The sequence below is a fragment of the Anomaloglossus baeobatrachus genome, chromosome 6 (assembly GCF_048569485.1).
Source record: "Anomaloglossus baeobatrachus isolate aAnoBae1 chromosome 6, aAnoBae1.hap1, whole genome shotgun sequence".
NCBI lineage: Eukaryota > Metazoa > Chordata > Amphibia > Anura > Aromobatidae > Anomaloglossus > Anomaloglossus baeobatrachus.
The window spans coordinates 99,899,243-99,913,135 of record NC_134358.1 but is presented as its reverse complement, the minus strand read 5'-3'; the positions used below and the strand labels follow the sequence as shown (position 1 = coordinate 99,913,135).

The window sequence follows — 13,893 nt, the reverse complement described above, 5'->3', positions numbered from 1 at the left end:
TTTCTCATAAACCTTTAGAATATATGATTGTACTCAAATGTTCTGCAAACACAAAGACAACACATCAGTTATGTGAGATAGGGTGAACTTCCCTTAATATCGTGTTTCTTCCTCCCTGAATGCAGAAATCCAAACAAATGAAAATATAATATATAACTGAGTTCACATGTCCTGTAATCATCCATTACATGGATCCTGAAGAGATCTGTTGGGAAATATGTTGTGCAAACACGACATTTTTGTCCGTTGTCACATAACTGATCTCTGCCGGAACTATTTATTTTTTATTTTTTAACATTGGAGTCTATAAGAACATTCTGTTATTGGATTCCTATTTAGCCATCCGTTTTTGCTATATAGTGGATCCTTGGTTTAAGAGTAACTTGGTTTGAGAACGTTTTGCAAGACAAGCAAAGCTTTTTACAAATTTGTAACTTGGTTTAAGAGCAATGATTTGTAATAAGAGCAAATTCCCACCGTGTACACTTCTGTTTGTCTTTTCACCGCGCTCTGACCTGCTCTGGAGGTAACTTTCTGTACATATGTACTGTACACAGTATACCATTGTACAGAACAGTATATACTATATAGCAGGTCTATCAATTTGCATTTGTGGATACAGTATTGTGCTTTCTTGCTAAACAGTCCAGCACATTGCTTGTACTCTCTCACACACCAACAATTTTATTCTAAGCTAATCTGTAGTTTAATTTGTTTTTATGTTTTTTTACAGTACAGTATTTTGTATTCGTGCACTGTAGTAATTTTATATGAATACAGGACATTGTTTTGTATTACTGTAATAAGTTTGTATAAATACAGTAAATATTTTCGGACTGTGGAATGAATTGTCTGTGTTTCAATTATTTCCTATGGGAGAATTTGCTTTGATATAAGAGTAATTTGGTTTAAGAGCACACTCCCAGAACCAATATGCTCGTAATCCAAGGTTCCAGTGTATCTGTAACAGATCAGTTTTTCTTACTGGATGCGTTTCAAATGGAAGATAAATAGCAATCTGTTAATAGATCCGTTCTCCAAAGTCTCCAATGTTAAAAATACGTATTCGGCAAACGTCATTTTGTCAATGGATCTCTGCAGGATTCGTTCTAACGGACAATTACAGGAGGTGTGGACTCAGCCTACAACATAGCCGTTCTCTAAAACATAACATTTATTATATTTATATTAAAATACTATAGCAATCAATACAAGATTGGAAAAATTTCCAGATATATCAAAAAACATCAAAGTCGTGATTAGTGATAGTTCAGTGAAGTCCTAATATAGGTCAGTGGGCAAGGGGTGTACACCACCAGTTGTATTTAATTAGGTATATAGTTATGATAAACTAAGGGGGTCTAAATACTCCCTGATATTAACCCTACCTGGCAACGGAGGTCAATAACACCTTAATTTTTTGGGTGCCCCCCGTTCCTCGGCGGCTATCCCTAATTGCCCCTGTCACTATAATAATAATAATCTTATTAACCCACCACCAGGAAAATAATGTGCTGGAGTGCAGATTCAGTCATATGTCATAATAAATTCAATACACAGGATTATGTCCAAATTTCATGTAAATACTTGAAATTACAATTCTCAGTCTAGAGATTAGCCTGTGCGGCTATACAACTGAGAACATACATAAATTAATGGGTCTAATCAGAATGATGGACCTATGGTCCCGGTACTTATCCTGCCAGGACTAGCTTGATCGCAGCTTGATCCCGACGCGTTTCCCCCCAACGTCTTGGGGTTCATCAGGGGATATCAGTATATCAAATTATTTTTAATTAATTTGGGCCATCAATCTCCTCATCATATCAATCCATGTATCAGGAATTCTGTATAGTCCTCATATGGTTCAGTCAGAGTTCTATTGGAGTTTTGTAACCCCCCAACATCTGATATTCGATATAGATAGTATAAGCGCCCCCAGCAGCAATACTCTAGTTATGGATTGGATACAGCAGTGAAACGCTGCCATTGCAGGCACTCACTAGCTGCAGAGTCCTCTAGAGTATTGCTGCTGGGGGCGCTTATACTATCTATATCGAATATCAGATGTTGGGGGGTTACAAAACTCCAATAGAACTCTGACTGAACCATATGAGGACTATACAGAATTCCTGATACATGGATTGATATGATGAGGAGATTGATGGCCCAAATTAATTAAAAATAATTTGATATACTGATATCCCCTGATGAACCCCAAGACGTTGGGGGGAAACGCGTCGGGATCAAGCTGCGATCAAGCTAGTCCTGGCAGGATAAGTACCGGGACCATAGGTCCATCATTCTGATTAGACCCATTAATTTATGTATGTTCTCAGTTGTATAGCCGCACAGGCTAATCTCTAGACTGAGAATTGTAATTTCAAGTATTTACATGAAATTTGGACATAATCCTGTGTATTGAATTTATTATGACATATGACTGAATCTGCACTCCAGCACATTATTTTCCTGGTGGTGGGTTAATAAGATTATTAATATTATAGTGACAGGGGCAATTAGGGATAGCCGCCGAGGAACGGGGGGCACCCAAAAAATTAAGGTGTTATTGACCTCCGTTGCCAGGTAGGGTTAATATCAGGGAGTATTTAGACCCCCTTAGTTTATCATAACTATATACCTAATTAAATACAACTGGTGGTGTACACCCCTTGCCCACTGACCTATATTAGGACTTCACTGAACTATCACTAATCACGACTTTGATGTTTTTTGATATATCTGGAAATTTTTCCAATCTTGTATTGATTGCTATAGTATTTTAATATAAATATAATAAATGTTATGTTTTAGAGAGTAGCTAAATGGTTTCAAATTGATCCTCTAAATTATTAATTGAAATTGGTTTACTACAACATAGCCGTGCAGACTACTTGCTCTGCCTTGTATTAATTCAAAAGCAAAGAAATGAGCCGGAGCACAAGTTATATACGTGCGGGGCATAGGATCATGTTCACACTGTGGCCATTAAATAGACAAAAATCTAAGACTGAAGCAAAATGATCCCATCCCCTGCAGTAGGTCTGCTTCCTAGGTGCAGGACACATGCTCATTTCGCTTCTATCTTAGCCCCCTCCGACTCATTTCTTTGGTTTGGCTGTAACCCCTTGTACTTTCTACAAACAAGGACATGCACCCCCTTTTTTTCATTTACATAGCATCCCATGGACTGGTGTCTGAACAGTCGACCCCTGTTCTGCTCTGCCCCATCTACATCGAGGTCCGTTAGCACATGGTGATGTTTTTGTTGCGCGGGGATGACATATATGCTTTTTTTTCTATTTTGATTAAAAACAGTGTTACAAAGTAGGTTATTTGTAGAATTACTATTTGCTTGGTGCAGGGTATACACTAATTTTGCTTTAAGATAGAAAGGGGGGGGGGGGGAGCAACACAGCCGTGATAGTACTAAGTAGTATATACTTACTGTAAACTTTGCCCGCTCCTCCATCACTTCATATCCCAGGATGGTCGGTGTAGATGGCCGATCCTCCAGCTCTGAGGAGTTAGGTACATGTTCCTGTGGTAGGGGTCGTGAGCTATACTCTACAGAGGAGTCAAATTTAGTCCTCACGAGGGGGCTGCTGCACACGGAGGACGTACAGCTCAGCTGGTCGGGGGCGCTGAGCTTCTTGCGGCTTCCAGGGTTGCCGTCTTCAGGTGGCTCTTTGGAGGAGGTTGAACTTGTGGAGGTGCTTCCCAGGGATGAGCTTCTTTGGCTTCTACTTGTAATGTTTCCTGATGATGGGTTTCCTATTGGCACAGGGACGTAAGGGGTCGCCATCTTATTTGCCACTGAATAACTAGGGCAAATAACGCCACCTAATTTAACCAACCATAATGCTCAGTCACCAAAGGGGCATCTGGAGAAAAAGATTAAAAAAAAAAAAAGAAGAAAAAAATCAGAATGCAAATATTACATCATTGTCGGAAATGACAAACTAAAAGAGACGTCTCCTGCACAAAGCCTCCGAGAACAGGACAGTCGCGGCATTGTACTGACTCACTCTCACCTGACTGATGATAATAATACAGCAGCACATGCCAAAAAACAAAATGCTGGAAATCTACAGAAATAAAAATACCACAATAAAGGAGTCATAAGAGAAAACTGGCATAGAAAATGTGCTAGAAGGGCCTGCGAGAAGAAGGGCCTGCGAGAAAGAGGGCCTGCGAGAAAGAGGGCCTGCGAGAAAGAGGGCCTGCGAGAAAGAGGGCCTGCGAGAAAGAGGGCCTGCGAGAAAGAGGGCCTGCGAGAAAGAGGGCCTGCGAGAAAGAGGGCCTGCGAGAAAGAGGGCCTGCGAGAAAGAGGGCCTGCGAGAAGGAGGGCCTGCGAGAAGGAGGGCCTGCGAGAAGAAGGGCCTGCGAGAAGAAGGGCCAGCCAGAAGAAGGGCCAGCCAGAAGAAGGGCCAGCCAGAAGAAGGGCCAGCCAGAAGAAGGGCCAGCCAGAAGAAGGGCCAGCCAGAAGAAGGGCCAGCCAGAAGAAGGGCCAGCCAGAAGAAGGGCCAGCCAGAAGAAGGGCCAGCCAGAAGAAGGGCCAGCCAGTAGAAGGGCCAGCCAGAAGAAGGGCCAGCCAGAAGAAGGGCCAGCCAGAAGAAGGGCCAGCCAGAAGAAGGGCCAGCCAGAAGAAGGGCCAGCCAGAAGAAGGGCCAGCCAGAAGAAGGGCAAGCCAGAAGAAGGGCCAGCCAGAAGAAGGGCAAGCCAGAAGAAGGGCAAGCCAGAAGAAGGGCAAGCCAGAAGAAGGGCAAGCCAGAAGAAGGGCAAGCCAGAAGAAGGGCCAGCCAGAAGAAGGGCCAGCCAGAAGAAGGGCCAGCCAGAAGAAGGGCCAGCCAGAAGAAGGGCCAGCCAGAAGAAGGGCCAGCCAGAAGAAGGGCCAGCCAGAAGAAGGGCCAGCCAGAAGAAGGGCCAGCCAGAAGAAGGGCCAGCCAGAAGAAGGGCCAGCCAGAAAGCCTGCAGGTTGGAGGCCATGGCTCAGATTCCTTGCAGAAATTGATCAAATGTAGCAAAAGGGGTGAATAGTCCTTAGAAAGAAAAACACCTAAAAATTAACTTTTAATTAGTGTATTAAAAAATGACAGAAAGTCATTAAGCAAAACGTGTCATAAAACCAGAAGACGCACAGTCCACAGTAGTCACCAAGCTCAAATGGGCTAGGGACAGGTGTCAGGCACATAACCAATATGTAAAGTGCTATGGAATTAATAGCGCTATATAAATGAATAAAATTATTATTATTATTATAAACAGAATCGTCCCAAATACCCAGACATGAACAATCAGGATAATAAATCCCACATCACCCACACAAGGAACCGCCTTTTTTGTCAGGTGATATGGTTCAGAATAATGGGACTTATAATGCTGGTATAAGACAGATGCAAAAAAGCAGGGCTCCCACCTTCCTCCCTATAATGTGGGTCCCTGCAGAAAAAATGGTCTTACCGCATTCAGATGATGGGCATTAGTATAGAAGCTAAAGCTCAGAACAATTGGTCACCATCCAATGGTGTCATAAATACCAAGTCATGCCTTGTTGCTCCTTGTCAAAAAGATAGCAGAGAAAACGCATTCCCCAACGCGTTTCGTTTTAGAAAACTCTTCAGGAGAGTCTCTTCAATGATGCTCTGCACATCGTCATTATTAAGATGAGTATTATAATATTATGCCCCAACGGACTGTAAATAAATGAGAAGCAGTAATAAGCCCAGAGTCCATTCATGCTGAAGACAAAAAGTTCAGTAGTTCTACCAAAGCATACTCACCAGACACGTCCTTCACAGCCAAACTCAATCAAAATGTGCCGCGCTATCAGCTATGGGCAGCGCCATTTTATAGAACCCGCGCATGCGCAGTGTAATCCGAACAAGTCAGTGATGTCTTCACTGGGGATTCCGTTCCCGGAAGTAACACGTCACCGCTAATGATGTCGGCCGCATCATAGCAGAAGTGCCGCCCACATCAACCCACAACAACCCGCTATAGGTCAGTGGGTGCTTGGAACCACAATTTACCCGCTGAAGGAGAAAAACATGTCCTCAATATCGCCCGTAGTAATAGCGTTCCAGCATAAAGCATAGTAATATATCGGGGTATGAAACCACCGGTGCCGGTAACAACATAACTTACACAATGTACGGTTACATCCTCAATTCATTATCAGGACCAGTAAAAGCAATGGTAGCAGGGATTCTTTTAACAAAAGCATAGTTTCCAGATGACATATCTATATGGGTCACAGAAGTTACACGAAAAAACGGTCACATAAAGGCCATGGAGAAAAGGCTACACTGGATAGGTGCCATTAATGTATTATAGCCTAAAAACAGGAAGGGCAGACCAACACGACATCAGTAGAGAAAGGAACCAGAACTAAAAGCATGGGATAATCAGGGCCACCTCAGTAATCACGCACTCATACAGACGGAAAAGAAATCTATCAGTGCCCACTATCTTCTATCTATCTGATAATTTATTTTCCGTCTGTATGAGTGCATGATTACTGAGGTGGCCCTGATTATCCCATGCTTTTAGTTCTGGTTCTTTTCTCTCCTGATGTCGTGTTGGTCTGCCCTTCCTGTTTTTCGTCTTAATAATGACGATGTGCAGAGCATCATTGGACAGACTCGCCTGAAGAGTTTTCTAAAACGAAACGTGTTGGGGGATGCGTTTTCTCTGCTATCTTTTTGACAAGGAGCAACAAGGTGTGACTTGGTATTTATGACACCACTGGATGGTGACCAATTGTTCTGAGCCTTGGCTTCTATACTGATGCCCATCATCTGAATGCGGTAAGACCATTTTTTTCTGCGGGGACCCACACTATAGTGAGGACAGTGGGAGCCCTGCTTTTTTTGCATCGGTCTTATACCAGCATTATAAGTCCCATTACTCTGAACCATATCACCTGACAAAAAGGCGGTTCCTTGTGTGGGTGATGTGGGATTTATTATCCTAATTGTTCATGTCGGGGTATTTGGGACGTTTTTGTTTATGTGCCTGACACCTGTCCCTAGCCCAGTTGAGCTTGGTGGCTACTGTGGACTGTGTGTCTTCTGGTTTTATGACACGTTTTTACATAATTACTTTGTCATATTTTAATACACTAATTAAAAGTTAATTTTTAGGCGTTTTTCTTTCTAAGGACTTGTCACCCCTTTGCTACATTTGATATATAATCCCATTAGGGGTGTTTCTGATGGTACTTTTTGCTATTTTCCAACTTGCAGAAATTGACCATTCATAAAGCAGGAAACCCCCCAAGGGTGAACAAGGAATACACGTCTCAGGATGGAAATGCCATGAAAGTCTGAGTGGTGTAGATTCTGTATCTCTACCAGACTATGGCCTCATACAGATGGACAATGCAAAACAAATAGTGCGAAGATCACCAGTGTTTACATGGAGTTTCACCAGTGATTTGTCCTCTTAAGGTGGCTTTACACACTGCAACATCACAAACGACATCGCTGTAACGTCACCGGTTTTGTGACGTTATAGCGACCTCCCCAGCGACATTGCAGTGTGTGTGAAACCTATCAGCGACCTGGCCCCTGCTGTGAAGTTGTGATCGCTAAAAATCGTTCAGGACCATTCTTTGGTCCTTTGTTTCCCGCTGTGCAGCATGATCGCTAGAAAGTCTCAGTGTGTAAAGGGGACTTTACAGCGACTCCGCGGCTCTGTCTGTGTAGCGTCCTGATTAGCGGTCACCTGTGAAGGATTCACCGGTGACCGCTAATCCCCCGAGTGTCTGAAGTGTCCCCCCCTCTCTCATACTCACTGATCCCCGATCACCGGCGCTGCACGGCGTTCACACTGCTCCAGCGGCTTTTCCTTTTTTGAAAAAGCCGGCCGCTCATTAAACAAATCTCGTATTCCCTGCTTTTCCCCGCCCACCGGCAAATATGATTGGTTGCAGTGAGACACGCCCACATGCTGAGTGACAGCTGTGTCACTGCACCCAATCACAGCAGCCGGTGGGCGTGTCTATACTGTGCAGTAAAATAAATAAATAAATAACTAAAAAATCCGGCGTGCGGTCCCCCCCTATTTTAATTCCAGCCAGATAAAGCCATACGGCTGCAGGCTGGTATTCTCAGGATGGGGAGCTCCACGTTATGGGGAGCCCCCCAGCCTAACAATATCAGTCAGCAGCCGCCCAGAATTGCCGCATACATTAGATGCGACAGTTCTGGGACTGTACCCGGCTCTTCCAGATTTGCCCTGGTGCGTTGGCAAATCGGGGTAATAAGGAGTTAATGGCAGCCCATAGCTGCCAATAAGTCCTAGATTAATCATGTCAGGCGTCTCCCCGAGATTCCTTCCATGATTAATCTGTAAATTACAGTTAAAAAAACACACACACCCCGAAAAATCCTTTATTAGAAATAAAAAACACTAACAAATTCCCTCATTACCAATTTATTACCCACAACAAAGCCCTCCATGTCCGGCGTAATCCACAGTCCTCCAGCGTCGCATCCAGCTCTGCTGCATGGAGGTGACCGGAGCTGCAGCAGACACCGCCGCTCCTGTCACCTCCACGCAGCTAATGAAGACAGCCGCGCGATCAGCTGAGCTGTCACTGAGGTTACCTGGATCCAGCGGTGGATGCAGCGGTGGCCGCAGGTAACCTCAGTGACAGTCCAGCTGATCGCGCTACTCACCACCGCTCCTGTCACCTCCACACAGCTAATGAAGGGAATAGCGCGATCAGCTGAGCTGTCACTGAGGTTAATCGCGGCCACCGCTGCATCCACCGCTGGATCCAGGTAACCTCAGTGACAGTTCAGCCGATCACACGGCTCTCTTCATTAGCTGCGTGGAGGTGACAGGAGCGGCTGTGTCTTCTGCTGCTCCTGTCACCTGCTGCTCCTGTCACCTGCATGCAGCAGAGCTGGATGCGACGCTGGAGGACCGTGGATTAAGCCGGACATGGAGGGCTTTGTTGTGGGTAATAAATTGGTAATGAGGGAATGTGTTTGTGTTTTTAATTTCTAATAAAGGATTTTTCGTGTGTGTGTGTTTATTTACTGTCACTTACAGATTAATCATGGAAGGTATCTCGGGGAGACGCCTGACATGATTAATCTAGGATTTAGTGGCAGCTATGGGTTGCCAATAACTCCTTATTACCCCGATTTGCCAACGCACCAGGGCAAATCGGGGAAGAGCCGGGTACTGTCCCAGAACTGTCGCATCTAATGTATGCGGCAATTCTGGGCGTCTGCTGGCTGATATTGTTAGGCTGGGGGGCTCCCCATAACGTGGGGCTCCCCATCCTGAGAATACCAGCCTGCAGCCGTACGGCTTTATCTGGCTGGTATTAAAATAGGGGGGACCGCACGCCGGATTTTTTAATTATTTATTTATTTTACTGCACAGTATAGACACGCCCACCGGCTGCTGTGATTGGGTGCAGTGACACAGCTGTCAATCAGCGTGTGGGCGTGTCTCACTGCAACCAATCACATTTGCCGGTGGGCGGGGAAAGCAGGGAATACGAGATTGTTTAATGAGCGGCCGGCTTTTTCAAAAAAGGAAAAGCCGCCGGAGCAGTGTGAACGCCGTGCAGCGCCGGTGATCGGGGATCGGTGAGTATGAGAGAGGGAGGGAAATCACCAGCAAATGAGGTGAGTAACGCGATCAGCTGAGTTGTCACTGAGGTTACCCGGTGGCCGCCACTGGATCCAGCGGTGGCCGCGATTAACCTCAGTGACAGCTCAGCTGATCGCGCTACTCACCTCATTGTGGAGCTGACAGGAGCGGCGGTGAGTAGCGCGATCAGCTGAACTGTCACTGAGGTTACCCGCGGCCACCGCTGCATCCACCGCTGGATCCAGGTAACCTCAGTGACAGCTCAGCCGATCACAAGGCTCTCTTCATTAGCTGCGTGGAGGGTGACAGGAGCGGCGGTGTATTCTGCTGCTCCTGTCACCTGCATGCAGCAGAGCTGGATGCGACGCTGGAGGACCGTGGATTACGCCGGACAAGGAGGGCTTTGTTGTGGGTAATAAATTGGTAATGAGGGAATTTGTTAGTGTTTTTTATTTCTAATAAAGGATTTTTCGGGTGTGTGTTTTTTAACTGTAATTTACAGATTAATCATGGAAGGAATCTCGGGGTGACGCCTGACATGATTAATCTAGGACTTATTGGCAGCTATGGGCTGCCAATAACTCCTTATTACCCCAATTTGCCAACGCACCAGGGCAAATCGGGAAGAGCCGGGTACAGTCCCAGATCTGTCGCATCTAATGTATGCGGCAATTCTGGGCGTCTGCTGACTGATATTGTTAGGCTGGGGAGCTCCCCATAACGTGGGGCTCCCCATCCTGAGAATACCAGCCTGCAGCCGTATGGCTTTATCTGGCTGGTATTAAAATAGGGGGGGGACCGCACACCGGATTTTTTAATTATTTATTTATTTACACGGCACACAGAGCCGCGCGGCATTAAATGAAGTCGGGTGAAGTTCACCTGCTTTTTTGACACGTCCCCAACGACCAGCTAGTCGCTCTGCAGGTCTGGATCGCTGTTAGGTCGTTGGCCAGGTCTGCCTGTTTGACAGCTCACCAGAGACTTTGTAGCGATCCCGGCTAGGTTGAGATCGCAGGTTGGATCGCTAGAAAGTCTCAGTGTGTAAACCCAGCTTTAGATGTTTTACCACCAGTGACTTTTTCAGTAGCCATATCCATCATGTATACGTGTCCTGCATCAATCCATGTTCACCATCCCCGTGCGCTCATCCTGTTTTTAATCATGTTGTGTGTCATTCTAGGCTGCTTTTATCCAACCATGTTAATAAAAAGGAAAAAAATATTTCATCTTCAATTTTTGAATGCGTAATTCTTTTTTTATGGCGGGTTCATGTTCTATCGTACATGAATCATGAGTGTCTGAATGAGGCCTGAGGCGAGTTTCCATGTATCAATTGTATACAGTCAGTTTACGCCTGAGAAGACAAGTGATGTCAGGGTTCCGTCACACTTTAGCGACGCTACAGTGATCCCACCAGCGATCTGACCTGGTCAGGATCACTGGAGCGTCGCTACACGGGTTGCTGGTGAGCTGTCAATCAGGCAGATCTCACCAGCGACTAGTGACCAGCCCCCTGCCAGCAGCGACGCGTGGAAGCGATGCTGCGCTTGGTAACTAAGGTAAATATCGGATAACCAAGCAAAGCACTTCGCTTGGTTACCCGATATTTACCTTGGTTACCAGCGCACACCGCTTAGCGCTGGCTCCCTGCACTCCTAGCCAGAGTACACATCGGGTTAATAAGCAAACCGCTTTGCTTATTTACCCGATGTGTAATCTGGCTATGTGTGCAGGGAGCCAGCACTGGCAGCCTGAGAGCGGAGGACGCTAATAACCAAGGTAAATATCGGGTAACCAAGCAAAGGGCTTCGCTTGGTTACCCGATATTTACCTTGGTTACAGCTTACCGCAGGCTGCCAAACACTGGCTCCCTGCACTTTCAGATCGTTGCTCTCTCGCTGTCAAACACACCGATGTGTGCTTCACAGCGGGAAAGCAACGTCCAAAAAATGAACCAGCACTGTGTGTAACGAGCAGCGATCTCACAGCAGGGGCCAGATCGCTGCTCAGTGTCACACACCGAGATCGCTAATGAGGTCACTGGTGCGTCACAAAAACCGTGACTCAGCAGCGATCTCGCTATGTGAGAAGTACCCCTAACTGGTTATATCTAAAAACACAATGTTTCTTAATCCGGCTCCAGAACCAGGTAGTTTAATAACTGTGAACTCTATGAATGATCCAACAGGAGTGTATGGGTCAGTTCTGGAACTTGTCCCCAGGAGGAGCCCCATTAATAAATAGCACAATCAGATCCTGTAAAGGAAAAACACCAGTGAAGGGCCTGGAACAACCAAACTTCAGCTGAATCACTGGAGTGTTAATAGAAGGCACAAGGTTTATATCACTGAGGCTGCACCCACGGCACAAGGAGGACCCCAGGTCTGTTATATACGGCTAATCTTATCAACACCCTTAAGTCTCCTCGCTCATACATTCCAGTACAAGGTTACGAACAGGGACAGAAATGGGACCAATAGCCCTTAGGGCAGAGGTCCCCAATGTGTGGCTCCAGTTATCACGTGGCTGTCAGGGATAGCAGGTTACAAAAGCTGCACCCAAAGGTTGGGGTGCGACCGATTATGCACAAACATCAACTGCACTGCGCCGGTCTATAGAGATCACTACAGGATCATATAGATCTACAGCAACAAGAGACAGACAGCGGATCTGCTACTGATCACGGGGAGACGGCCTGCAATGTTAATAGGCACCTGATACCAGTGATGTAATAATACATATAATAAACACACACACTGGCTCCACTGTCAAAATATCACTACTTGTATATGTGTGTACACACAGCACACTGTACACACAGCACGCTGTACACACAGCACACTGTACATATCACACAGGACACTGTACACACAGCACAGTATGTATATATCACACAGGACACTGTACACACAGCACACTGTACATATCACACAGGACACTGTACACACAGCACAGTATGTATATATCACACAGGAGACTGTACACACAGCTCAGTATGTATATATCACACAGGACACTGTACACACAGCACAGTATGTATATATCACACAGGACACTGTACACACAGCACAGTATGTATATATCACACAGGACACTGTACACACAGCACAGTATGTACATATCACACAGGACACTGTACACACAGCACAGTATGTATATATCACACAGGACACTGTACACACAGCACAGTATGTATATATCACACAGGACACTGTACACACAGCACAGTATGTATATATCACACAGGACACTGTACACACAGCACAGTATGTATATATCACACAGGACACTGTACACACAGCACAGTATGTATATATCACACAGGACACTGTACACACAGCACAGTATGTATATATCACACAGGGACACTGTACACACAGCACAGTATGTATATATCACACAGGACACTGTACACAGCACAGTATGTATATATCACACAGGACACTGTACACACAGCACAGTATGTATATATCACAGCACACTGTACACACAGCACACTGTACATATCACACAGGACACTGTACACACAGCACAGTATGTACATATCACACAGGACACTGTACACACACCACAGTATGTATATATCACACAGGACACTGTACACAGCACAGTATGTACATATCACACAGGACACTGTACACACAGCACAGTATGTATATATCACACAGCACACTGTACACACAGCACAGTATGTACATATCACACAGCACAGTATGTATATCACACACTGTACATGCACGTGATATAGGGGAGAGCACACACATGCTCCGGTTACGTCCTGGCACTGCCCGGAGCGCGGTGTTCTCAGCAGTTCCCCGGGGTGAGGAGTAACACAGCACAGCCGCCTGTGGAGCCGCACGCGTTTCCTCCCTCCTCTCACACAGTTACACGCGCACTGACCGCACTCACCAGCAGCCTCCGCTCTGCACATTCACCACAGGACGGACCGCACCGAGAGTAAGGACCTGTGTTGATGTCACGGTCATGTGAACAGTCACGTGTGTGGGAGGAGTCAGACTGTGAATATAGGAAGTGGAGGAATGTGAGGACGAAGCAGAAGTGGGCGAGTCACTGAAAGGAAGGAGGGAGGAGGGGAGGAGGGGAGGAGGGGAGGAGGGGAGGAGGGGAGGAGGGGAGGAGGGGAGGAGGGGAGGAGGGGAGGAGGGGAGGAGGGAGGAGGGCAGGAGGGAGGAGGTTGGAGGGGAGGAGGGGGGAGGAGGGAGGAGGGAGGGAGGAGGGGGGAGGAGGGAGGGGGGGAGGGAGGGGGGAGAGTGG

The 13,893-nt window shown here is 46.2% G+C and overlaps 1 protein-coding gene across 2 annotated transcripts in view; it reads right to left on the bottom strand.

Moving 5' to 3' along the window:
• The window catches only part of SNX16 (sorting nexin 16), a 44,140-nt gene extending 30,509 nt beyond the window's left edge, over nucleotides 1–13,631 (bottom strand). For both annotated transcript variants that reach the window (XM_075353137.1, XM_075353138.1), the window contains exons 1-2: nucleotides 13,528–13,631; nucleotides 3,449–3,884 (exon numbers count right to left, since the gene is read on the bottom strand). In XM_075353137.1, the coding sequence (XP_075209252.1) occupies nucleotides 3,449–3,805 (357 nt within the window). In that variant the 5' untranslated portion in view covers nucleotides 3,806–3,884; nucleotides 13,528–13,631. The remainder of the gene's footprint in view (nucleotides 1–3,448; nucleotides 3,885–13,527) is intronic.
• Between the last annotated feature and the right edge of the window lie 262 nt (nucleotides 13,632–13,893).